The 24,920-nt window shown below is 59.2% G+C and overlaps 10 protein-coding genes across 10 annotated transcripts in view; 3 read left to right on the forward strand and 7 right to left on the reverse strand.

The window, feature by feature from the left end:
- VDBG_03375 (importin alpha re-exporter) overlaps positions 1-2,270 on the forward strand; it is a gene marked incomplete at both ends in the record, with an annotated part of 3,062 nt that extends 792 nt beyond the window's left edge. Inside the window, 4 exons of the mRNA XM_003007190.1 lie at positions 43-1,231; positions 1,290-1,593; positions 1,644-1,891; positions 1,951-2,270. Coding sequence (XP_003007236.1) covers positions 43-1,231; positions 1,290-1,593; positions 1,644-1,891; positions 1,951-2,270 — 2,061 coding nt within the window. The remainder of the gene's footprint in view (positions 1-42; positions 1,232-1,289; positions 1,594-1,643; positions 1,892-1,950) is intronic.
- Positions 2,271-2,739: 469 nt separating this feature from the next.
- VDBG_03376 (sugar transporter) lies at positions 2,740-4,526 on the reverse strand (the record flags this gene model as incomplete). Its single annotated transcript, XM_003007191.1, has 4 exons — positions 2,740-3,339; positions 3,487-3,972; positions 4,038-4,313; positions 4,392-4,526. The coding sequence occupies 4 exons, from the start codon at positions 4,524-4,526 to the stop codon at positions 2,740-2,742; spliced, it is 1,497 nt and encodes a 498-aa protein (XP_003007237.1).
- An 840-nt stretch (positions 4,527-5,366) lies between these two features.
- On the forward strand, positions 5,367-9,378 carry VDBG_03377 (alfa-L-rhamnosidase; the record flags this gene model as incomplete). The annotated part of the gene is made up of 6 exons (XM_003007192.1): positions 5,367-7,891; positions 8,036-8,054; positions 8,408-8,487; positions 8,627-8,657; positions 8,940-9,189; positions 9,278-9,378. 6 exons carry the CDS (start codon positions 5,367-5,369, stop codon positions 9,376-9,378), a joined length of 3,006 nt encoding a protein of 1,001 aa, XP_003007238.1.
- A 387-nt stretch (positions 9,379-9,765) lies between these two features.
- On the forward strand, positions 9,766-11,236 carry VDBG_03378 (predicted protein; the record flags this gene model as incomplete). Its single annotated transcript, XM_003007193.1, has 3 exons — positions 9,766-9,800; positions 9,993-10,345; positions 10,398-11,236. The coding sequence occupies 3 exons, from the start codon at positions 9,766-9,768 to the stop codon at positions 11,234-11,236; spliced, it is 1,227 nt and encodes a 408-aa protein (XP_003007239.1).
- A 604-nt stretch (positions 11,237-11,840) lies between these two features.
- On the reverse strand, positions 11,841-12,326 carry VDBG_03379 (predicted protein; the record flags this gene model as incomplete). Its single annotated transcript, XM_003007194.1, has 1 exon — positions 11,841-12,326. The coding sequence occupies one exon, from the start codon at positions 12,324-12,326 to the stop codon at positions 11,841-11,843; it is 486 nt and encodes a 161-aa protein (XP_003007240.1).
- Positions 12,327-13,049: 723 nt separating this feature from the next.
- On the reverse strand, positions 13,050-14,324 carry VDBG_03380 (A/G-specific adenine DNA glycosylase; the record flags this gene model as incomplete). The annotated part of the gene is made up of 1 exon (XM_003007195.1): positions 13,050-14,324. The coding sequence occupies one exon, from the start codon at positions 14,322-14,324 to the stop codon at positions 13,050-13,052; it is 1,275 nt and encodes a 424-aa protein (XP_003007241.1).
- A 1,054-nt stretch (positions 14,325-15,378) lies between these two features.
- On the reverse strand, positions 15,379-16,088 carry VDBG_03381 (conserved hypothetical protein; the record flags this gene model as incomplete). Its single annotated transcript, XM_003007196.1, has 2 exons — positions 15,379-15,574; positions 15,688-16,088. 2 exons carry the CDS (start codon positions 16,086-16,088, stop codon positions 15,379-15,381), a joined length of 597 nt encoding a protein of 198 aa, XP_003007242.1.
- Positions 16,089-16,903: 815 nt separating this feature from the next.
- VDBG_03382 (predicted protein) lies at positions 16,904-17,392 on the reverse strand (the record flags this gene model as incomplete). The annotated part of the gene is made up of 1 exon (XM_003007197.1): positions 16,904-17,392. One exon carries the CDS (start codon positions 17,390-17,392, stop codon positions 16,904-16,906), a length of 489 nt encoding a protein of 162 aa, XP_003007243.1.
- Positions 17,393-17,897: 505 nt separating this feature from the next.
- On the reverse strand, positions 17,898-19,974 carry VDBG_03383 (conserved hypothetical protein; the record flags this gene model as incomplete). The annotated part of the gene is made up of 2 exons (XM_003007198.1): positions 17,898-19,386; positions 19,493-19,974. 2 exons carry the CDS (start codon positions 19,972-19,974, stop codon positions 17,898-17,900), a joined length of 1,971 nt encoding a protein of 656 aa, XP_003007244.1.
- Positions 19,975-20,887: 913 nt separating this feature from the next.
- Positions 20,888-22,805, reverse strand: VDBG_03384 (quinate permease; the record flags this gene model as incomplete). The annotated part of the gene is made up of 2 exons (XM_003007199.1): positions 20,888-22,289; positions 22,355-22,805. The coding sequence occupies 2 exons, from the start codon at positions 22,630-22,632 to the stop codon at positions 20,888-20,890; spliced, it is 1,680 nt and encodes a 559-aa protein (XP_003007245.1).
- Positions 22,806-24,920: the final 2,115 nt, after the last annotated feature.

The raw sequence follows: 24,920 nt of genomic DNA on the forward strand, positions 1-24,920 counted from the left end.
ACGTACCTGACCTACGCCAATCCCCTCCTCAACACCGAGGAGGATGATGAGGGCAGTATCGTCGACACGGTCAAGGCCGACATTTGCGAAGTCCTGCAGCTCTACGTTATCAAGTACGACGACGACTTTGCCAACTACACCCAGCCCTTCATCACGAGCGCGTGGAACCTCCTCTCGACCACTGGTCTTGAGACCAAGTACGACCAGATCGTCAGCAAGGCGTTGCACTTCCTCACCGCCGTTGCCGGTACGACAAAACACTCGTCCATGTTTGCGAGCGAGGATGTTTTGGGCCAGGTTGTCGAGAAGGTCATCCTGCCCAACGTTGCCTTGCGTGAGTCGGACATGGAAATGTTCGAGGACGAGCCCATCGAGTTCATCCGCAGGGATTTGGAGGGTTCCGATACCGACTCGAGGCGTCGCGCCGCCACCGACTTCCTGCGCAAGCTGCAGGAGAGGTTTGAGCAGCTCGTGACTGGTGTTGTTAGCAAGTACATCAACCACTACCTTACGCAGGGAAAGTCGGACTGGAAGGCCAAGGATACGGCCGTCTACCTCTTCATCTCGATTGCGTCCAAGGGCGCCGGCACGGCGGCCCAGGGGTGTCAAGACTGTCAACCCCCTAGTAACGTTGTCGACTTCTTCGAGCAGCTACATCGCCGCCGACCTGACGAGACCAGCGGGAGCCCATTGCCAAAGGTCGATGCCATCAAGTACCTCCACACCTTCCGCAGCCAGTTCAACAAGGACCAGTGGAAGGTCGCCTTTAACCCTCTCATCCAGAATCTGGCGTCCGACAACTACGTCGTCTACACATATGCAGCCATTGCTGTGGAGCGCGTGCTGTTTTTAACGGAGGACTCTGGGAAGCAGGTGTTCCCGAGAGAGGACATTGAGCCTTTCGCCAAGGATCTCCTGGACCACCTCTTCAAACTCATCGAGAAGGAGACGGCGGCGCCCAAGCTTCAAGAGAACGAGTTCCTGATGCGCTGCGTCATGCGTCTGCTCATCGTGATCAAGGACGGCGCTGCGCCCGTAGCTGAGCGCGTCCTGAAGCACCTCATCCTCATCACCAACATCATCAAGACCAACCCCAGCAACCCCCGCTTCTACTACTACCACTTCGAGGCTCTTGGTGCCCTCGTCAGGTACTGTGCCTCCACGAATGCTGGCCTCTTCAACCAGCAGCTGTGGGAGCCGTTCCACCAGATCCTTGTCGAGGATGTCACGGGTTAGTCGATCGAGTTACACCATTCCCATTGATGCATCGTGCTAACTTCTTCCCATAGAGTTCCAGCAGTACGTCTTCCAGATCCTGGCACAACTGCTCGAGGTCAGCCCAGCAGACGCCATTTCGGAGAACTACAAGGCTTTCCTGGCACCCCTGCTCGCGCCTGGCATTTGGGACACAAAGGGTAACGTTCCTGCTTGTACGAGATTGCTTTCGGCCATCATCCCGGCGACGAAGTCTTATATCGTCTCCGAGAACCTTCTGGAGCAAGTTCTGGGTATCTACCAGCGTCTCCTGAGCACCAAGAAGTTCCAGCTGTACGGCTTTGACGTGATTGAGTCTGTCGTCAAGACGTTCGAGCCGTACGTATATTTGCCTCTGATGGGAATATTTCGAGCTAACCATAGTCTAGGAACGCGCTGAACCAATACTTTGGTCACATTCTGCAGCTCATGTACTCCAAGCTCGAGGGCCAGCCTGCCGAGTCTCTCAAGCTGCGTTTTGTCCGGTTCTACCACTTGGTCTCGGCGCGGCAAGAGGCGGGCTTCGGCGCCGACTATGTGGTCCAGCACACGAATCAGCTGGCGCAAGGACTCTTTGCTAACGTGTACCCCACTTTCATCCTCGCCGACACGGAGAAGCTGGCCAACCCTGTCGACCGTAAGCTCGCTGTCATCAGTCTTGCCAAGACGGTGTGCGAGTCCAAGGCGTTTGCGGAGAGTTCAAGAAGGGCTGGGCGCGGTCCGTCGGTCTCCTGCTGACGCTCCTGGTCAACCCGCCCGTGGTGACAAGCGGTGTCGGCGACGAGTTCATCGCCGAGGCCGACGTTGACGACATTGGTTTCGGCCTGTCCTACACAGCGCTCAACACGTGCCGTCCGATCACGCGCGACGACTACCCAGAGGTGACGGCCGTGGCGCCCTGGGTCAGCGCGTACATTAACTCAGCGAACAACACGCACGGCGGGCAGATCTCGAACTACATCGCCGAGAGGCTGACGCCCGAGCAGCAGGAGGCCCTGCGTCAGCTTCTGATGTAGGAGACGAGAGGCGACGGAGGTATGGGACTGCCGGACGACTGCGTGCTGGCGACGGCGTGGGGAGGAGGCGGCAAACTGCAATGACTTGTCATGACAAAAAAGACTCTGGTGGTGATGGTGTTGTGGCCCAAGACTGCCACGTAGTCTGTTGATTTTAGACGAACGACGCCTTGACGACGTACTCTGAGTGTTTGCATGCTTGCTGACCGTGCTGTATGTATTGTTATGTCTTATCGGGCTCACGAAAAATGCCGTCTTGCTACCAGGGAAGTTTATCAAGAGGATACCAAGCTCTTCATTGTTCGTTCCTATGCATGGCTGATCTGCAGCTTCTAGTCATTCAGGGGTAACTCTGTGATAGCTCATTGGCCCTTGCTTGCGCTTCTATTCCTCGATTTCATGTCCTCGAGGTTGTCTTCCATGTACAGGGTATCGCCAGTTATAGAGGTCATCGTCATTTGCGCTCCCCTCAAGCGACCTCCTCGTGACGTCCCCTCGCCTGCCTTTGGACCAATTGCACATCAGTCACGTAATCCTTCATCTTCCAAGCCGGCACGCCCTTCTCGTACATCTCGTCCATCTCAGCATTATTCCGCCGCGACGGCTCCGGCACAAAGAACCACACGACGACGCAGGTCACGGCACCGACGCCGAAGAACAGCCATCCCGTCTTGTACCCCATGTTCGCCCCCTCCGTGTCCAGCATGACCGGCAGCGCCGTGTTGAAGGTCAAGCCGAAAACGACCGACAAGCCGGCCGCCAGCCCGGCCGTGCGCGCACGCAACTTCTGCGACGCAATCTCGCCGACAAACGCCCAGCCGAGCGAGCCGAGGGCGTTGTTGAAAAAGGACCACACGCACGCGACGAAGATGCAGAAGCTGCGCAGCGGTGGCGACGTCGGCGCGAGGCCGATGGCGGCGACGACGAGCATGGTCAGCGTCGAGACGCAGGCCGCCGCGAACACGACGAGCGGCGCCCGAACCGGTCCGTCCACAGCATCAGGGCCACGGACGTCACGAGCGCGATGACGGTCAGCACCGTCGTGATGAGAACGGATCGCGAAGCCGGCCTGGCGGAAGAAGAGCGACGCATTACGTGCTCAGTGAACGACAGGCCCGTCAGCTGCTGCGCGCACGCCGGCAGCGCCGAGCCCAGCGTGCGTCGCGCGTTCGAGCCGCGGAAGCACTCGACGTACGAGTCAGCCAGTTCCTTCCACCCCTTTCGGCTGCTGCCGTCGTCTTCCTCCAGCTCGTGGCGTCGTCGCCGCTGCTCGAGGATCGAGGTTCTTGATGATGGCGTACTCGGCGTCGACATCGTAGGCGGGCACCTGACCGTTGACGCGGTCGAGAGATGCGCGACCCTTCTCGTCGAGATCGCGCTCGGCATAGTAATGGGCCGTCTCGGGCAACCAGAGGAAGATGGGCAGCATGATGCCGAGGAATCCCCATTGCGTGACGATGGGAATCTTGTACTCCTGTGGGTTGGCGTTCTCGCAGATGAGGAGCGTCAGCGGCGCCAGGAACTTGCCAATCGTGTTCCAAAAGCTGTACGTGAGGACCATGGCCCCGCGAATGTTCGACGGCGACCACTCGGCAATGTAGATGGGCAGCGTCGACTGCAGGGCGCCTACGCCGACGCCCGCGAGGATTTTGGCGCCTGACCAGTCTCGCCAGTCGCGGACCAGCGTCTCGAGCGTGAGGGACTACGACCTTGATCAGTGCTAGCCCCTTTTAATCTGGTTCCATCAAGAATGAAAAGGGGCCTTACACCTGCGAGAACGACCCAGAGGACGTACATGGTCATCTTGCGGCCGATGCGATCCGACACGGGGTTGAGGAAGAGCATGCCCACGAGCTGACCGAGGGACTGTATGGCGCCCCAGAGCGCCGTGTGCTGGGCGTTGAGTACGTGCTTTGTACCGGCAGCATTGAGAAAGCCGATGCGGTTAACGAAGCCCTTGTTAGCAATGATATTTCCGTTCAACTTGTACTGGTAGCCATCGGCTGCGGCTGCGATAGCAATCAAGTTGCAGATGAATACCGCCTACTCTTCGCGTCAGTATGGATGTAGCCTAGAGTACTTATATATTTTCGAATACGTCACCTTCTTGAACCGACACACAGTAGCCCAGAGGCCTAGTTCATCGTGGTCTGACTTGAGCACGACGGGCTCATGCTTGAAATCGACATCATTGTCATGGTGCTCGGCACCACCAGAATGAGAGCTTGCTTCAATTTTGTCGGTCTGAGCAGACATCATGCGCCAAGATATTGAGCATAATCCAATTCCTGTCTCCAAATATGTTTGCTCTGGGTCGATGGTCTTTTTGAACACCCTGTAGATCCTTCATGACATCTTACCAAAGTTTGCACCGTGCACCCCAGAACATCACCACTTCGCTGACAGCTCAACCGAGTCCACGGTCCGGAGGATATCTACAGCAGTGGCCTGACAGCTTTTCCAATGTTGCATTCGGATGGTCCAAGAGCGTTGCTCATCCCTTCCAGTCCTGGCAACCCCACGAGCCAAACTCCCGGCTAACCGGCACTGATGCGGAGAGAAAGTCAGACCATCACCGCGGGGAAGAACCCCAGGACACCAGAATCCGGGGTAAACCCCCAGGAGACTTATCCGTCACCATCTACCAGCCAGAGTCAAGTCCCTTCATGCCGCTATGTTGGTCTTTCGCGTTCAGCTCTGAGCTCCCGCAACGGCAAGCCACTTCTCGTTACAGCGCAAGGGGACATCGTGGGCCTCTACCACTCCCTGGCGCCGTCTCTGGTGGGATTTGAAGAAGGGACAGCGGCAGAAAGCGGTTGAATTACAAACACACCGGGCCAGAGCCATCATCTCAGTCCATAATCCGGTGGACGGACAAGAATCCGTTGTCTCGCGATAACAAAGCGCGAGGTCCACGGCGGCGGCGTGAGCTGTCGAATGCTGCGAAGAATGCCAAAGCAACGATAACCCCACGCTGAAGCTCTTTGATCAGCGAAAGCCTGTCCAAGCTTGGAACAAGGTACAACTATTGAGAAGTCATTCCCTTTTGCGGCTCATGAACCCAAGCCCAGGCACAGACTCCAAAGCACCGACGACATGGCTGTCTCCATCGCACAGGTCACAGCCGAGCACCACCATGACGGCTTCGGCCTTTTCACCACAACACCTCGTCTCTCATGGCGCTTTAACGCTACGACGGTGAGAGACTGGAAGCAGGCGTCCTACGAGGTGCGCATATCGCGCAACGGTCAAGATGAATCATATAATATAATTTCACCTGAGTCCATCCTCGTCCCTTGGCCATCTTCTCCGCTGGCCTCGCGGGAGAGGGCATCTATTGAAGTCCGCGCTACGGGGCGCGATGGACAATCCACAGACTGGGCGAGCTTAAGTGTTGAGGTTGCGCTCTTGTACCGCTCCGACTGGTCTGCCCAACTCATCTCCGGTCCGCCACCAGGCCCGGGACCAAAACGCCCATTTCGACTTCGGAGGACATTTCGACGCACCGGGACTGGAGCAGCACGGCTATACGCCACGGCTCACGGCGTCTATGAGGTTGAGATCAATGGCCGGCGGGTAGGCGACCATCTGCTCGCGCCAGGATGGCAGTCCTACCGGCATCGTCTTCACTACCAGACGTACGACGTGACGTCCCTTTTGCAGGAGGGGGACAACGTCATCGGAGCTCACATTGCTGAGGGATGGTTCGCCACGAGACTAGGCAGACCCGGTGTCGCCAACATCTGGGGCAATCGGCTAGGGTTTCTCGGTCAAGTCGAGATCGAAGGGGAGGTGGTTTGCGCATCGGACGCCAGCTGGGACCATCTCGAGGGCCCGCTCATCAGTTCCGAGCTGTACAACGGCGAAATCTGCGACAGCAATCTTGAAGACTCGACATGGTCAAGCACATCGGCAACAACCCTAGCCAAAGGGCGTGCTCATGTCTTGCCGTTTCCTACAGCTGAGCTCATAGCTCCCCAAGTCGCTCCAGTGCGACAAGTGATGGAACTCAAGGCGAAAAGGATCGTCACGACGCCGAGCGGGAAGAAGATACTGGATTTCGGCCAGAACTTTGTGGGCTGGCTGCGAGTCGAAAAAACAATATCCAGCACGCCAGACAACAGAGACCTGATTATCAGGCATGCCGAAGTAATGGAGCACGAAGAGTTAGGCATAAGGCCACTTCGCACTGCAAAAAGTCAGTACACCCTGAAGCTCGGTGGCCCTACAAGGAACGCCCAGACACGGTTCACGTTCTACGGCTTCAGATTCGCTGAGATCACGGGCTACGATGACGTTTGCGTTGATGACTTCACGGGCGTCGTCATCTCTTCGGACCTGCGTCGCACCGGTGGGTTCGAATCCTCCCATGGCATGCTCAATAAACTGCACGCCAACACGGTCTGGTCAATGCGAGGCAACTTTGTCTCAGTGCCCACAGACTGTCCGCAACGCGACGAGCGCCTGGGTTGGACTGGAGACCTCCAAGTGTTTGCACCGACGGCCAATTTTCTGTACGACACGGCCGCTTTCTTAGGATCATGGATGTGTGATGTCGAGGCTGAGCAAAGGGATGCTGGCGGTGTAGTGCCAGTCATTATTCCCAATATCCCCAAACCGCCCGACAACCGACAAAATAGACCGATGGCAATCTGGGCAGACTGCGCCGTCATTACACCCTGGGACCTGTATAATGCTTTCGGCGACAAGACCCAGCTCGCGACGCAATGGGAGAGCATGCGTTTATGGTTGGACTTGGGGGTACCGCGCGATGAAAAAGGCTTTTACTCGACCAAATCGCCACAGTACGGCGACTGGCTGGACCCTCGCGCACCAGCCCATATGCCAGGTAATGGACCGACAGACAATTTCATGGTAGCCAACGCATATCTCATCTGTACGACGGACCTTGCAGGCAAGGTTGGCCGCATCTTGGGCAAGGCTGAGGCGGCAGAGCGCTACGAGATAGACGCTGCTCGCCTGCGGGATCTCTTCCGAGACGAGTACGTAACGAAGACAGGGCGATTAGCGTGCGACACACAAACTTCGTATGCGCTTGCACTGAAGTTTGGGCTGTTTGACGACGAGCAAATGGCGACGGCATGCGGGCGCCTTGACTACTTGACTCGTTGGGAGCAGTTCAAGATCACGACTGGTTTCGCAGGCACGCCCATGATCCTCAAGGTGCTGGCGGACAACGGCATGCTGAACCTTGCGTACCGCATGTTACAGGAGCGTGATAATCCCAGCTGGCTGTATCCAGTAGGGATGGGTGCGACGACGATCTGGGAGCGCTGGAACTCGATGCTGCCGGACGGAACCATCAACCCGGGCCAGATGACGTCCTTCAACCATTATGCGCTGGGGTCGGTCTGCGCGTTCATGCATAATGTGGTGGGTGGGCTCTCGCCAGCATTGCCAGGCTGGAGGAAGGCGCTGGTGAAGCCGCAGCCGGGTGGAACGGTCAGGTCAGCTCGGACATGGTTTGACTCGCCCTACGGACCATATGAGGTGGATTGGAGATGCGAAGGGTCCAAGATGACAACACGGCTCAGGGTACCGCCAAATGCAGAGGCGCACGTGGTGCTTGAGGGCATAGACCAGGAGGTGGGCAGCGGCGAGTACGTGTTTGAGACGCTGTGGGAGACAGACCCTGAATGGCCTCCGAGTCATATCGCGGGGCCACAGGGCGACCAGTATGAGAATTATTTCGTTGCGTGATCGCGAAGTTTATTTCGCGTGGTAGAAACCTTAACGGTTAACAGGAGCGTTGGGACTGTATCTGTAAGTGTAGGTTTCTCAGATTGAGTGTCAGGGCGTGGCCTCGGGTCACTGCCGTCTGACGGTTCGTGGCCTTCCGGCAGGTTATAGACCCCTGCAACGAACCTCTGATTCTCCAAGGTTGAATGCCGAGCCGGCAATCTGGGGGATCAAGCGACCAGCCAATGCTCCCGATAACGTTGCGATTCGCAAACACCACAATTGACTCGGCAGACGATCGCGGTTTGAGAATCTGCCAGCGCTGACTCGAAGCCTCATGCTGGATGCCGGGATGCTTTTTCTTGAGAGAAGCGTATCGGCTCGCAACGACCAGCTCGCAAGTCTAGTCTTTGTGGGGTATTGGCAGCATAATGTAGAGAAGGCAAGGCGCGGCTGAGGATCATTCAAGCAGCTGGTCCAGCCCGGTCCGCGTCGGTATTTCGACCGTGCTCTGTAGGTAAGCAGGTGGTTGAGTCGAACATCGAGCGTCCCTCTTTCGGGCACGCCGTCTGGCGCGGCATTACGTGCCCCCGACACGGGCGAAGCATCGATCAAGACACGACCCCAGGCTGATGCTGGCTCAGTGTCTTGTGCAGAGATCATCGGCTGCCCAGGCGGCAGAGGCAGGTCAGTGGGCCTCGAATGCTTGACTGGCGGCCAAGGGACTGAAGGGTCCGCCAAGGAACTGAAGGGTCCGCCAAGGAACTGTAAAAGAGTCCGATGCCGAGGATGAAACGAGGCCGATTTCATCTTGGCGATGATCTGTCTGAGGACGACTGAGGGAGTAGTGATGGAGAAGGGGCTGTTGGCTCGAAAGGGGGCAGCTCGACGCGACGGAAGAGCCCCGCTTCTTTACTTAGCAGCCAATGACGGGCGCTACCTGTGACCCCTGGTGCTTCATGTTTGCAGGAAGGGGCATCTCAAGGTGAGCGATCCGCTGAGTCAGTGGAGAGCCCTCCCCCCAGCGCTCTAGTGCTCAGCAGCACTTGGTGCGCAGTGCGCAGTGCGCTCCAGGTCTCTCGAGGGCTCCTGACTGAGGAGGAAGGCTTGAGGCTCTCGCAACAATGGCAGGATGGGGTGCAGTGGAAAGAAAAGGTGGCTCCGGGGTGGCCCCTGCCCCCCAGGCCAGAACCCTGCAAGCCGGCGGCTCCTGCCTGGGGTTCGTAGCAAGCTGCAGAGAAGCTGGCTGGCCCGATGGGACCTGCCGTCTGTAAGAGTTGCCATGATGAAACACCTGAGCGCCCCAGCGTCTTCACTCCGTCCCATCGTCAACGGCCAGACCCAGCCCACCCACAATGCCACCTCGTCTCTACTCTGTTGTCTGCCCCACGGCGTCGTGGCTCTGTGACACTGACAGCGACCTCGACGCCAACATGACGGGTCTGAGACGACAACTTGCTTGTGTCCGAAGTCGCCATAGGTCTGAGGTCGACATGGCTCGGGTGTCATCTCGCATTGCTACGCCTGCAACCCCATTTCATCATCAGACTAACCAACCTCTTCTCTTACTTCCATCCCAAGTTGCCTTTCATCCAGTCGTGATGCGTCTTCGTTTCGTTTCTCTCTTCCTTTCGTGATCCAAGACCCGGGCAGTGCCCATTTGCTCTTTTCTTGTTTTTATTGTACTTGTTGTTGTTGTTGTTGCCCGTCCATCTCTTCTTTTCGCTTCTCATCGTGACAGCTGGCCTGGTCATCTGTATTCCATTCGTTTTGATACACCACATTCATTGACACCATGGAACAACCCATTGGCTTCTGGTTTCTGGAGAAGTGAGTGTCAACTAGCTTCTATCATCTCTTGTACGATCCAAGACTAACACCGCCCAGCCGAGAGGAACGCCGCCCGCGTTACCGTCGTCTTCGCCCGAGACAGCTGGCGCCCATTGAGCCGCCCGTCCCTGACGATAGCTCCTCCGATGAGATCGATTCGCCATCGCCCACGACGACTTCGTTCCCTTCCAGTACCGCCGCGCCGCCTCCGAACGTTGGACCGACAGATGTCGTGGCGAACCCCATCAGGCCGCCTGTTGCTGAACAACCGGCGGCGGGTGAGACGGAGCGTGCTGGCGAAACCACGTCCTCGGACTCTCAGCCGCGGCCAACTGAGCTCAGCACTCTCAGCACCATCACGACGGCGGCATCAACGACGACTTCTTCTACCGATACAACGTCTTCCTCGTCCTCTTCATCCACCGAGTCGAGCTCCTCCAGCTCATCTTCTAGCCAAGCAACTGCCGATGCTGCTTCTCAGATTGGATCTGACAGCGCTGGGCGGACGGTCGACCCGAAGTTGGGGATCGCGTTCGGCTCTATCGGTAGGCTGGCTCTCCATGATGTACCCAGAAGATTAGGCTGACAACGTGCCAGGTGCGGCTGCTGTCCTCCTCTGTATCGGAGTGGGCATTTGGTGGTGCATGCGCCGCCGCAGTCGCAAGAAGGCCAAGCTCACGCCCCCCGCCTCCAGGGCACCGAGCCAACTCTTTACGCAGGAGGCTGCTGCTCGCCTCGACCAGCGGAGCGTACGCCGAGCGCCGTCAAGCCTCATGGGTGAACTCATGACGGCCGCCTACGCCGACAACCAAGGGGTCCCAGCCCAACAGTCGATGCCTTCGCAGAACCAATACGTCGAAAAGGGACCTCACGTTATTGCTTCACAGGCGCCGCCCGCTGGATTCGCCGCAAACGCACGCACATCGATTGCAAGCTGGGTCAACCGTCTCAACCCCTTGAGGCTAAATGCTCCATCCGAAGCCTACCAGTCAAGCCGTCAGAGTTCCTTGTCGGACGTCCGGCGCGCTGTACCCGCCGACGCTTCCGCCCCCCCTGTGCCGGTCGTCCCTTTTCTCTTCCAGTCCCGCACCATGCAGAAGGATGACGACATGGAGCCGCTCGTCCAGCCCCCCGAACCGGCCATCCGACCTCCCTCAAGCCGATATGAACTTCCCGTCGACGACGTGCACCGATCCTCGTTCTCATTCTACGGACGCGACCCAACGTCGAGGGACGACGTGCCTCCGCTGCGGACCATGCGTCCCCAACGGCAACCCTCGATGGCACCAACGATTCACACGACCATCAGCGGCGCAGATACTGAGAGCTCTTGGCAAAGTTGGGGCGCCGGCCTGGGGCGGCCGCAGTACCAGCCAGACCCAATGCCCTCCCCCAAGGGCTGGCTGCACAAGTTCCCTGGCTTCGGGCCAAAGTGAGGCCGGGAGAGGGTGGAGGTGGGGGTTGCTTTGAATTGAATACGAGATCAGATCTGTGACGGGCATGGCATTTGTGATTATGTGCATAGAAGTCTGCCTGGCAATGACAAACGTTTTGAATGCTCCCGTTTTCTGCTGTACCGGCTGAAATGCCCATGTGGCCGCGTGATAAGTTGAACGTAGGCTCGCCACACCTGCCGCTGTAATCATGACTATCACACCCAACAAGTTTCCAGACCAAGCTAGTCGTTGAATGTGCACACGGCTCTCGGGGGCAAAGATTCGAAGAGCCGATACAGCTGAGAGGTTGGTGCCTTGGGTCATTTCGTCTAGCTAGCAGCTGTTTCGTGCGGTACCCAGAGGCCTGCGAACCCACCAACACAGCGACGTGCAGGATGTCATGTCACGTCACGAGGGATCCATCAATACAGGAGAAGCACGGGAACTCTGATCATTCCACTCCAGCCTTCCACCCGAGTGCTGGAACCGGTCGACTTGATGTTGGACGCTGAACGCCGTTGTCCCGCCCACGCCCCAGCTGCTCCTCTCTCTCGCGCGTCACAGGGGGCGAGCCAACTTCCTACCGGCCGACGCAGTCCAACTCTCACAGCGTCGCCGGCCCGCAAAGCCACTCCGTCGCCAGCGTCTGCCCGGCGCCGCAGTCCCAACGCGCCGCGGGAGGGACATCCCCGCAGACGCCGAGGCGCGTCTCGTCAGCCTCGCCGCCGACGGCCCAGGTCACGTTGGTCGGCAGCTGGCCGCAGCCCCGCCAGCGGTAGGCGAAGCCCGCGCTCAGCTCGAAGGGCTGGTCGCAGGGCGCACGGCCCGGGGCCACGTACGGGACGGCCGAGCTGCAGGTCGTGCTGTTGTCGTCTTGGAGCAGGGCGGCGCTGCTGAGGAGGGTTGGGCCGCGGAGCAGAGACGCGAGGTAGACGCTTGACGTGGGCGAAGGATGTCGGGCGTTGGAGGACGATGCGACTGCGTGGGAGGTAGAGGGCGCCGTCTGGACGAGCGATGAGGGTTTTGAGCTGCCCCTAGGATAGGTGCCCTGTCTTGGGTGACCGAGAGCAGCACAGGACTCACGAGACATCGCTGCCGTCGCTGGCAGGATGGCCCTTGCCTGCTGCAAGACCGACGCCTATGCCGCATCCAATAGCTACGCCAGCACAGACGATGGCGATGAGCAGCAGCGGTATCTTGCACCTCTGCCACCAATATTTACCCCTGTCTCCAATGAATGATGCTTCGAATGGTGCTGTTTTGGACTCGACCGAGGGCTTCTCTGCTGCGAGCGTACCTGCTCTCTGGTTCGTGTGGGAACTCGACGACCTCGGCAAGTGAAGAATATGCAGTCTCGGGATACGACTTCTCTCGCCAATCGACTTCGGGGAGGTAACTGGTGTCGACTTTGGGCGAATCGTCAATTTTGAGTCCAGTGAGCGAGGGAGTCGTCGGGTCCTTGGCATCAACACCAGCTGGTGAAGTGCATGTTACGATCGTCATAGTGATGGGTTGGTCCCTTAGCCTGCCTAAAAGGGGTATGATGCTCTCACCGGCGGTGAGCTGGATGGATTTGGATGGCATCCCTGCAGCACCTTGCGAGATCGCTCGAAGTGAAGTCTGGAAAGGCGGGGGCAGGGCTTCTGCGTCCTGACTGCGACCATGTATGGTGTACAACAAGCACAGCAGGGAAGGCGTCTGCGTTCCACTGATCGCCGAATCGATGGGCGGCAATGAGAGAGACGGCAATGGTGGACACTCCGGTCTGTGCAACGCACTCAAACTTTCAACGGCCATCTAGGTCAAGCACAGTTCAAACGTCGTGGTCTTGAACCAGAGCCCAGCACTTGCGCATGCCTGTCCCCATCGACTCGGCTTCGACCTCGTCACTTGTCGCCCAACGCTCACCACCGGAAGTCGGGTCAGGACCAGCCAACTCAAAAAGATGGACATGCATCGTCAGCTTCAGATGCGAGAACAGCCAGGGCACAGTACCCAGTTCGCCTGCATGCTTGAGGCTCGCCTGCTTGCCCAGGAGGCTGGCGACGTGCATTTTGGCCATCTTGACACGCGCGCTCGGAGTCTGAGCTCCGTCGGGAAGGATTTTCGAAGGCAGCTCCCACAACCCGGCCAGAAGCCCCTTTTCAGGCCGCTTATGCAGCAAGAAGCAACCATCAGCTCGGCGTATGGCGCAGACGAGGGTGTCTTCCTCGCGCACGGCCTTCTTGACCACTTTGAGAGGAAACTTGCGGGCATGCTCAACAATGGTCTCCATCTGGCGTTGCGTCGGTTTCGAGTCGATGTTCGGAGCGCTCTTGGCTTTTGTGGACGACGAGTTGAAGAAGGCAGACAGAGTCCCTTGCTTTGCCCCTTTCTTGACCGACTTCTCTGCCACGGCAGGCTCGGCCTCTGAATCGGCAAACGACGCACACAATGTACACGGGTCTTCGATGTCCGGCACACGAGCGGCCTTGGACTGGTCTGCGAGCGCCAGGCCCTCTGCATACGCGCGACAGCTCGCCGTGATGGGACACTGCGCGCAGTCCGGCTTGGGGGTGCAAATGGTGCTGCCCAGCTCCATCAGCGCCTGTCCCCACCGCCCCGGCCGATCGCTCACAGGGGGCTGATCGTCACGGCTGCTGCCGCCGGTGTCGCCATCGCTGGCGACCGCCTTGACGAGGGCATCGGCGGCAGCCCACAGCATGTCGATGGTGGTCTTGTCCGTCTTGACGTTGCCAAAGACGCCGAGCTGTCGACTCAGCACGCGCAGCACGTTGCCATCGACCATGGGCGCGGCGTGGCCGAAGACGATGGCCGAGATGGCGCCGGCGGTGTAGCGTCCGACGCCGGGGACCTTGCTCTCGAGCTCGGCCACGTCTTGGGGCAGCAGGCCCTGCATCTCGTCGTCTGCGACGACAAGGCGGGCGGCCTCGTGGATGCGGGTGGCGCGGCTGTAGTAGCCCAGGCCGCGCCAGGCCGAGAGGACGTGGTCGGGCTCGGCGGCCGCGAGGTCCTGGATGGTGGGCCATTTGGCGGTCCAGCGGTTCCAGTAGTCTATGACGACGGCGACGCGGGTCTGCTGCAGCATGATTCCGATGATTCAACCTAATAGGGGCGAATTTGAAGTCCGGCACGGCGACGGGGGCCGGGAGAAAAGCTTCGCCAGGGCATTTGACGGATGGGGCTCACGGAATCGAACCATGTCAGAAGGTCTCGGCGGTGTGAGACGCTGTCGAGGAGGAGAGGGCGATGGTAGCGAACGCGTGTCTTCGCAGCGGGGGTACAGCCGTTGGTGAGGGTGAGGGTGAGGGTGAGGGTGATCCTTGGGCGAAAAGGCTGGTGTATGGCGCGTTGCTGCTCTTCTTCCGGACGGCGGTCTTTCGCCTTTTCGGCTTGGGTTCCTCGGATTCTCCATCGTCGGACTGCTCTGGTTTGCTGTTGGTCGTGCTGGGCGACGCGTCTTCCAGGGGTCGAGAGCGTGTCTTGGCCTTTGATGATGATCGCACTGGCATGGGTGTTGGCTTCACCTCCGGTTCGGAGCTGTCGGCCTCAGCCTGACCCGATATCTTTCTCGCCGCAGCAAGAGAAGACTGTCCGACGCATCGTCAAGGCAGCACGTCTCATGCTATGAAGAAAAGCAAAGCCCAAGTTGGCGGTGGACACAGACAAGAACAGAGACAAGGGCAGAGGCAAGGGCAGAGGCAAGAGCAGACGCGTCGAGGTCGGGGCGAGGTTGAGCTGGAGCTTGTGCACGGACCATTTGGGGGGTCTCGCGTCTCGCGTCTTGCGTCTTGCGTCTTGCTCGATCGCCAGCAGCTCGACTCTCGTTTGACATCGAACCTCTTTCCTTGCTTTCGATTACCTCGCTGTCGATTACCTCGCTGTCGATGACCTCGCTGTCGATGACCTCGCTGTCGATTACCTCGCTGTCGATTACCTCGCTGTCGACCACTTTGCTTTCGACAACCCTGCTTTCAAGGCTCTCTCTTAGAAGGGACGGATGATCCAAACATCGTCACATGCTTCAGTGACGAGAGAATATGATCCTCACATCAGTCAGCCCTTGGCAACCATGCACATGTCGTCGCAGCAGAATGACCGTCTATTGTGCCGTCTAGCTCTGCACTCGTCGAACGAAATGCTCACTCCTCCTTCCAGCCATCGCCGGCCACCGTCATCCAGTTGACGGCTGCCAGCTTCAATCCGTGCTTCGCAGCCCACTCGGCCGGCTTGAACGACCGCCGCTGCACAAACTCCTCCCCGCCGACGTCCTCCTTGGTCAGCTGCAGACCTTCGGGCTCGCGGAACAGCAGGAACAGGTATCGGTGCGGCTTCGAGCTGTGCGTCACGACAAGGTCAGCATTCACCATACAGAGCATTCGCCATGCAGAGCACTCTCCATGCAGGGAGAAGGGGAGCGACACGACAGGGCCACACCAGGCGCAACGTACTCATCCTTGGGTCCCGGCCCCAGGTACTCGGTCAGCGCCGGCTTCGTCTCGGCCACGACCGTCTTGCCATCGCTCAGCGGCTGCAGGCCCGGCACGACCCAGTGCCTCCAGAAGGCGAACTGCGGGTTGTCAGGTGTCGGCGCGTCGGGGTCCGTCAGCAGCAGCAGGTACGACGTCGTCGCCGCGGCGCCCTCCTCGGCGGCGAAGGCGATGCTCGGCGGCACCTTGCACTGGCCGGCGCGGAAGAAGGTGCCCAGCTCGAGCGCCTTGCCGTCAAAGGCCACGTCGAGCTTGGTTGCCGGCTGGAAGTTCTCGGGGATGAGGCCGTCGGCTGAGCCGGGCACGAGCTTGGCCTTGGCCAGCGACGCCGCGAGGGCCTGCGCGTGCGCGTCGAGGGACATGGTTTCGCTGACTCGTCCTGCTTCGTGGGTCTGTACGATCGGATTGTATAGTTTGCCTCCTTTGTCCTCTCTTTTGTCCTCTCTATCCGAGTTCTATGGGTCGCCAATCGTCGAGCGGTTCTGGTCAATTGTCAGGTCGGGAAAGCCACTCGACCTGCTGGGGACGCCAATTGATCAACCCCTTTCCATCTATATACCCTCACACACATGATCATCCAACTCTCTCTCTCAAACCCCCCCCCCCCCCGCCAGGGCAGGGGGGCGAAGAATAAATGGAGGTGAACCCGATTTTCCCCCAGTCAGCACCACGACATCACCATGTCGCGCTCCTTTCGTCACGTCCGCCCGCGCTGCCCCTCTACATACCCCTCTGTTCCCCCCACATTGTGAAGCCCGCCAAGGCGTGCGGGCACCGTTCAGGGTTGCCGATCGCCTGCAGAGACCGTACATCAGACGATAGAGTCGCATTGGCGCAAGCCCCCCAGGACAGGGATCCGGGGGCAGCCTGAGGGGGAGTGCTTGGCACGGAGCAAAACGTCGTCGCGGCATCGTTGGCGGGTTTCCCTGCCGCCGTCCGTCCGGCTGGCGGGTCGAACTGTCCTATTTCTTGCCTGGTTTTTTATCTCTTTTCTCCTGTGCAGCTGTACAGGGATCGTTCTACGTTACCATTCTTCGTATCGTCGTGCCCTGTTGTGCCGAGTCGCATCATGCCTCCAAGTCGCAGAAACGCAGAAATAAGCATAAAGACTATATCGCTCAACGCAGTATCGCCCCCCCCCCAACACCACCTCGAGCCTGGAAACACAGAATGGACCCTACGCGGCACGCGCGACATTCTCATAGTACCACAGCCCATTGATGCGAATCCTTCTGCCCTCGAGTCCCCTCGGCGCAACTCGCGCCCCCATCCTCAACCATGCCGGCCCCGAACTGGCACGCGCCGCGCCTGTGACGACCCTGCGGCCTTCGGCCTCGTCCTTCGTCCGCGTCTCGGTCATGGTCTTGATGGCGTCAAGGTCGGGGCCAGACGCGGCGCGACGCTGGTGTTTCTGGCACCGATAGGCCGTGCACTCGTCGCACAAGTCCGTCCTCATCCTGTCGCGCCGTGTCGTGCCCCGCGACGGCACGCACAGGAGGCCCTCTCGCTGGGACGCGGAGAGCGAGGGGCGGCGATTGAGCGTCTTCTTGTCACGGCTGCCGGAGGGGACGGGGCACGCCAGCTGTGCGCCCTCTGGCGTCGTGAGAGTAATTGTTGGAATGACTGTGCTGTGGGGGCTCTGCTGAATGCCCTTGTCGACCGTCATTGTGTGGTGGGTGTTGCGGGGCAGGAGCGGGAAGAAGCGCAACGGCGCGCACGATATGGAGGGGACGAAGACCCCGTGCAGAGATTGTATGTGCTGTTGCGCGGTGGTGGTGCTGGTGGTGCTGGTGCTGGTGCTGGTGGTGTTGGCGCTGGTAATGTTGGTGCTGGTGCTGGTGCTGGTGTTGCTCGTGGTGCCTGCGATGTTTTTGCGCGATCGAGTCGAGCCCAAAAATGGTGAGAGGATTCAGAAATGCGACGATGATGCCCCATCGCTCGCCAGTCCTTAACTAGCGCCACCAGTGGAGGTGTAGAGCAAAACCACCCACCTTGAGGGACAAACCCTCGTGTTCGCAGAACTCTACCATGTCGCGGACCCTTCTACGAACCCGGAGAACCATGATTCAAGCGACCACCGTCACCGACCGGCATCTGGCATGAACGCTCATCGCTAGGTACCTCGGTTTTTGGTGGAGTTCTGCACGATCATGTTGCAGAACTCTTGCTTCCTAGACCATCGAAGGGGCTTCTTCATACCACCGTCCGATGCCCTGCACCGCACGACGCGTCTGTTGTTCTACGTGGAAGGAGCTGTCACTGACTTTGGCATCTTTGCGTTCAGGGCGTCGTTCACCTACACAGCGAGAATGGAGGCAATGCTCCCTCCACCTTGACGGAAACCGCGAGATCAGAGAAGCCGTGTGTGTCCTCACGCCTATGAGTCCCCGGCTCCTCGTGCAGACGAACAAGAGACGGACAATGGAATTGCATCCCCAGGCATGACTCGGTCGCCTACCGCGCGCCAAGTCCCTCGCCCTGCTCCTCCTGCTCCTCCTCCTCCTCGGCGGCAGATTCATACCCCATGCCCCCCTCCGTCTCCAGCGGCAGCTTCCGCGTGCCGCGGTTCGCCGACCATCATGAACGCCGCGCCCCGCGCCCCGCGTACAGCACGGCGAGTTACATCCACGGCAGCCCCCGCAGCACGCCGCCCCAGCGCATCCCGACCGAGAGCTCCACGCGAGCACCGGCCCACCGATGAACGACCCCAGCGTGTCGACGATGCTGCACAGCGCATACAGCCGCGACGTGTGCTCCTTCCTCTCGGCGAACGCCGTCGTGATGGCCCGCGTCAGCGGCGCCGTCGCCGACCCCAGCATGCCGAGCGCGTACGTCAGCAGGAACGGCACCACCGACGGGCTCAGCGCTTGGAGCACCGACGAGCCCGCGAGCACGCCGTACGAGACCCGCGTCAGCAGGAGGTCCTTGGTGAAGCTCGTCAGCCCGAGCCGCCCGCCGCGCGGCGTGAGGAGGTGCGCCGAGACCCGCGGCAGCGCCACGAGCACGAGCAGGTGGCAGAGCGCGAGCGGCGAGTGCACGTACGTCGTCTGCGCCAGCGACCAGCCGAAGTGCTTGCTGATGTACTGCGTGAACGTGGTCGAGTGCGACGTCGAGCTCGCGTTCGAGATGAGCGGCGCCGCGAGGCAGTACAGCAGGCTGCGGTTCCGCAGCAGCGCTTGTATGCCGGCGACCTCGGCGAGGTGGGAGGAGACGTGCCGTCGGACCGCCGCCGCGAGGGGCCGCCTGGGCGAGGGGACGCCGCGCCCGCCCGGCAGCTGGATGGGGAGCGTCTCCGGCAGCAGGCTGGCCGCCGTGACGACGACGGGGCTCAGATAGAACACCAGCTTGATGGGCACCCACGGTCCGTACGTCTGCAGCAGAAAGCCCGACGCCAGCGGCACGCCGAGGCCGGCGATGACGCCGCCGATGGAGAGGTAGAGGAAGTGGGTCGATCGGTTCTCCTCGGTGCTCACGTCCGATGCCATGGCGTAGATGCTGTTCACGGCCGCCGACACGCCACCGCCGATGAGGAAGAAGAACTGACCCAGGAGCAGGGTCCACAGATTCGGCTGCTTCGATACCGAGAGGACGAACGGCGCCCATCCAAAGCCGAGCAGTATACCGAGATAGGCAAGGAAAAACGCGGGCTTGCGGCCAAGTCTGCGAGTTCGTCAGTTTTCGAGGCATTCCCGAGCCATCCCACTGAAAGAAAGAAAGAAAAAGAAAAAGTACAAGGACAAAAAAGGGGGGGGGGGGTCCAGCTCACCTGTCAGCGAGCACACCATAGGGGAAAGCGACGACGAGGGTGACAAGTGCCCCTATCACGGCGCCAGTGCCGAGCAGGTACGCCAGTTGCGATTGGATCTCGTCGACCTTGCACTCCTTTTCCTCAATCGGCTCGGAGAGGTCCTTTTGGTAGTGCACATGACAGATGGCATCCTCTACCAGGCGAAACAAGGGCGTCAGGAAGAGAATGCCGCTGGAAAACAGTGTCGCCTTCAGACACGCGAGCAGCACGACAATGGTGAACGGAGTCGTGGGTCGGAAAGCGTCCAAGGTATGCCTGGGACCAAGGCGCCGCCAAGCAGCCCAACTCTTCGTCCATTGTGCGCGGCGCTGTGAGGACGATAAGCCTATCAAGTGCTGGCCCTCGACTTCACCGCCAGGGAAAGGGTCGAAGTCGTCGTCGGGGTCGTCTGCAAGCAGGGGATCGGCATCCAAGGGAGAATCGTCGCCGCGTTGCTCCATCGTCAGGACGCGATCGAATAATCTGTTGTTTTTTTTCCACGGCGAGGAGGTCTATGTGTTGGTCTGCCAGTCGTGATGTGTCCACGTGGCAAGGAATCAGATTCTCTCGGACGTCGGAGCCGAAAGCTTGTTATTCACGTATTTCTAAGCAAATGAGCCAACCCAGCCGCGACCTCGCAACCATCTTCGTGGCAACGTGTGTTTCTATAACAAAGACGATATAGCATCCAAGCAACGCGCGGTCCGCTGCCACGATCTACCTGGTCAGTTGTGCGACGCTGAACCGGCGACTGACGGGGACGTTCATCGACGCCAAACCACGGTATTTGGCCACGCGGGAGGCAGTATCCTCTAGAGTAATTTGTTACTCCGAAGACTATAGTCGCCGACAGGACATCGAGGATATCTGCCCAAGACCTAAACACTCACTTCTCACAACTACTTCTCGTGCGGCGGGAACGCCTTGCGCGCCAAACCCCCTACCCTGCCCGAGCTGACCTATCACCTACCTGGTTCTCGCCCACCGCATCACATGGAAGCACTCTTGAAGCAGTGGACTGTATGTAATTTGGGCGTGGGTGAGCTTTCAACGTAGATCTGGTGTGGTATGGCGCCTTTTTCGCACCTGCCCTGTGGTATGGAACCGGATTTGTGGGATCGAAGAGCGCCAAACGGGTTCCGGCGAAGGCCCCGAGGACGCTGTTGCCAACATGGTGCGCACCGGCCGGACAACCCGTCAGACGTTCCTGTGAGCCGCCTAGGTCTGCGGGCGCGTGCATGCCGCATAATCATTCACATGCGCTAGGTTCTGCACGATACAGCCGTGAATTTGAATCAGTTGGTTCGATTGACAACGAATCCTAGTCTAGTCATCAAGCGTCATAAGGGAATCTCTACTACAACACCAGTGCACCTAGGCAATCTCCTTCCGCTCATCCCTCTTCTCCGCATGCTCAGACTGGCCAATGTTGTGTACAGCAGCCTCGGCCTTCTCATCGTAAATGGCATCCTGCTCCTCGGCATCCTTGTTGCCGAAGAGACCAATCCTGTACCAGGGCAGATCGAACAGCCTGTCCATGCTCTCGAGCGAGCGACCGCCAGTCTCGGGCACGAAGAACCACACCCAGACGCCGCCAATGATGGTAACGGCTGCGAAGCACCAGAAGGTGCCCTTGGGGCTGATACCACCGTGGCCCGTGGGCAGGAGCATGTTGGGCACGGCGCGCGAGTTGCCGTACTGGTTGCTGAAGTGAAGGGTCATGGCCCACGAAGTGGCAAGGGCACGAATGCGCAGAGGGAAAAGTTCGGCAGTCAGGAGGTACTGCATGGAGTTCCAGCCGAGAGCCCAGCCGAAGCCCGAGATGTAAATCATGGCAATGGCGCCACGGCTGGCACCGAGGTCCTTCTTCGGCACCTCAAATCCGTCGACAACACCGAGCTGGGGGATGCCCGTGAGGAACCCAGCGACGTAGATCATGGCAATAGCCTGCAGGCTGATGCCGATGAGGAGAGCGCGCTTGCGGCCGATGACATCGACAAGGAACAGGGCGCAGATGATGGCGGCGCAGAACTTGACGATTCCGAAGACGGCGGTGACGAGCAGCGATTCGTTCTGGCCAGTGACACCAAGGATCTCGAAGAGGTCGGGGGCGTAGAGCGTAATGGAACCAGCACCAGACCACTGCGAAAGAATCTGAACCATGCTCGTGAGATAGACACGGTAGAGGTTGCTGGGGACAAGGAACATCTCCTTGATCTTGCCGAGGAAGCTGGCACCGCGGGTAGCCTCGAGCTCGGCCTCGTGGGACATTTGAATGGCGCTGATCTCGCGCACGATGTATTCGTGGTCCTCAGGCAGGTGGCGCAGGTGAGACATGACAGCAGTGGCCTCCTCGACCTTGCCCTGCTTGACGAGGAAGCGAGGGGACTCGTACTGGAAGAAGGTGAGGATGAAGATGATGCCAGCAAACATAATGTGGAGCGAAGTGGGCACGAGCCAACGGTTGTGCGTGTTGTCGCCGAGATGAAGCTGACAGCCATAGTTGGCAAAGTATGCGAGGACAATGCCGAGATAGACGAAACCGGTGAACATGCAAGTGCAAAGACCACGGATTGAGGCGGGAGCGATTTCGGCCAGGTAGACGGGGCCGACGACAGGGGTCTGGCCGACGCCAAGACCGGCGATGAAGCGGCCCGCGTAGACGGCGCCGAGGTGGCCGTTGTTGCACATGAAGATGATGATACCGATAGCCCAGACAACACAGAGCTGGCGTGTGGCCCAAATACGGCCGATCTTGTCGCAGATGAGGAAAGCACTGAAAAAGTTAGATTCGGCATTGCAAGGATCAGACGCGGGCGTGCGCGTGTGACGTCGACTTACATGAGAGCGCCGCCGACGGAGCCAATCTGGACCATGGCCGAAACATTGGCCTTGATGTTGGTCTGTTCGACATGGTCGTAGTTCTCGTAGTGGATGAAGCGCTGGAAGTCCTTCGACTTGAAAGCGCCCGAAATGAGACCCTCGTCAACACCACGGGCCGCACCGAGCAGGCCAAAGGAGACGACGGCAAACCATAGTCGCCAGTTGAAGACTCCCTCGGGCTCGCCCAGGTTCCTCAAGTTGAAGATGTTCACGGGCTTCTTGACGCCGCCTGCCATCTTGGGCTGTCTGTGAGAATGAAAGGAGGAAGAGTATCAATGAGAGTGGAGAGGCGAGGCGAGGCGCGTCGAGAAGGCTAAACACTCAGATGAGAGACCAAGCTGTTCTGCCCCAACCAACTTGGGGGGATGCGGCTTCCATCCTTTTTATTTCTTTCTGGACATCTACTCTGGTGCTACCACCCCGCTTGTCTTACCCCTCTGCCCCTCATGCCCCCTAGGGCATCGTGGGGACCTGAAGCCTCCCCCATGGAGACGGATCTGAGGAATGGTTGCATAGACTTACTCGCGCGCAACACGCCCACTTCGTGACCTACATGGTACAACTAGGTTGCGCTGAGAAGTCCGCCGCGCTCACAAGTCGCACGCAGCGTGTGGAGTAGCCTTGGTGAAGTAAGTCGTCTCATGACTGGTCCAAGTGGTGCAGCAGTCGGTCATTCCTCCGGCCACTCTCATGCCCGGGCAGGGGACGACGGGCAAGGCAGGGGGCCCGGGGGGGGGGGGTCCGGTGGCGACGATAATGGACCGCGTGGAATCCATCTCGCTTGCCGGAGGCCCTGGCAACGTTGAGTTGGTCGTCGGTCGTCGGTCGGCGTCTAGAAGGTCTGGGTCCAATGAGAAGCGGTGTGATGGTCAGACCTGTTGTGTTGAGCCCCCCAAGAGAGTCCCCCAAATAAGCCCCCCAACCCCCATGGAGAGGGATGGGTGGCTACGTTGGCTCCGCAGAAACGCGAGAAAAACATGCTTAAATGGTCGACCCATTGTTGCACGATTTGTCGGCCAAGTTCCGTCCAACGAGGGCGCGAGAATGGAACAAGAAAGCTGTTGTCCGGGGGTGGACGTCCATGCCAAGCCGGGAAAGGCGCTGTCGGAGACCCATGCCAAGCCCCGGTTTTCACGGATCAGACGGCAGACGACCGTCCCTCGACTCCGGTAGCGGCTGAAATGGCACGAGTCGTGACGCCAAATTGCCTCGACGAACACGGCGCTCTCAAATTCAGAAGGGCTCTTGATTGGCCATTCAAAGGGACTTGGGGTCTAGAGGTGTGGGTAGTGTGTGTCAGACGGCTAGGTCGGCATCGGAAGTGTGGTTTGGGTACCGGGCGCCCCCCGTCGAAGTGCCGCTAGAGCCTCAATCACGACCAGGCGGCCTGCTTGTTCTGGTGGTCACACACTCTCTTGAAGCCCGTTTTCCTGTCGGATTGCCTTGATGGGATGCAGCGTCGATCCTGCGTTGCGGGACTGAGCGATTTGCGAGCGGACCAAGCCCGACAACGCTGCCAAGCAGGGACACCGGCTTTCAAAGGTGGCATTGATTCGATGTTAGCAATAATTTGGTGTGCCTCGTGGCTAACGTCTTGTTGCGGAAGCACTCAAAGACATGGCCACCTGCTTGGAAGAAAGGGAGAAACATGCCGCTGCAGGCTTCCCTCGTGGCGGGCCGTGGCTGTGGCTGCCAAAGGCTTGTTTCCCTAGTAAATGGACGGAATAAACCGAAGTCATCGGTCATTATTGGTATTAGCCGACGGGTGGCATGACGAGATGTTGCAGTTCCGAGGAGAAGGCATGGTAGCTGAAAGGCACCAACGACACACACAGGCGAAAACAGTCCGGGGGGGCTTCAAAACTCAATCTCCTAGTCGGGACGAACGCCGCCATGACTCGGGTTTGCCGACTGGCTCCTGTTTTGGGAGCCCGCGTGGCCAATTGCCATTGACGCCATTGTGCAGTTCCTTGAGCCAAGCCTGGCCAAGAGATTCGAAAGGCAGATCGACGCGCCTTCTTCGTGCTGATAGATCTTCCCGTCGATGGCGGGATATGTTTGAGATAGGAGTATCCTGGGTTCTGGTTCGGGGTATGGTGTTGACCGAAAGACGTAACCTGTCGAGCGAGTTGACGCAGCGTAGGCAATTTTGCTGGCATCACGCATCCAGGGGGGGTTCTGGGTCACGTTTGTTGCAGCACTAAGGAGCAAGGAATTGCCGTCTTTGTCTGAACTGGTGTGTCTGGAAGCGTCATTCATGCCTCTCCGTGGAAAGTATGATCGCCTGCGCACCTGCCCGACATGGGTGGCACGATACCTTCCTCCCTTCCACCCTTCGTCCCTGCTCTTCTTCTCCCCTCCTTCCTTCCCTCCCTCTTCCCCATTCTCCATTCCCCGCCTCCGCTCCTCCCTCCTGCTATATCGTACCTGACATACTAAGGACCCTAGTGGAGGCACTGGTGCCACTTGCCTCGTGTCCCCTGCCCGATACCTTCACGGACCCCGTCCCACCACACTAGAGGCT

Source organism: Verticillium alfalfae, genomic scaffold (genome assembly GCF_000150825.1).
Source record: "Verticillium alfalfae VaMs.102 supercont1.3 genomic scaffold, whole genome shotgun sequence".
Taxonomy (NCBI): domain Eukaryota; kingdom Fungi; phylum Ascomycota; class Sordariomycetes; order Glomerellales; family Plectosphaerellaceae; genus Verticillium; species Verticillium alfalfae.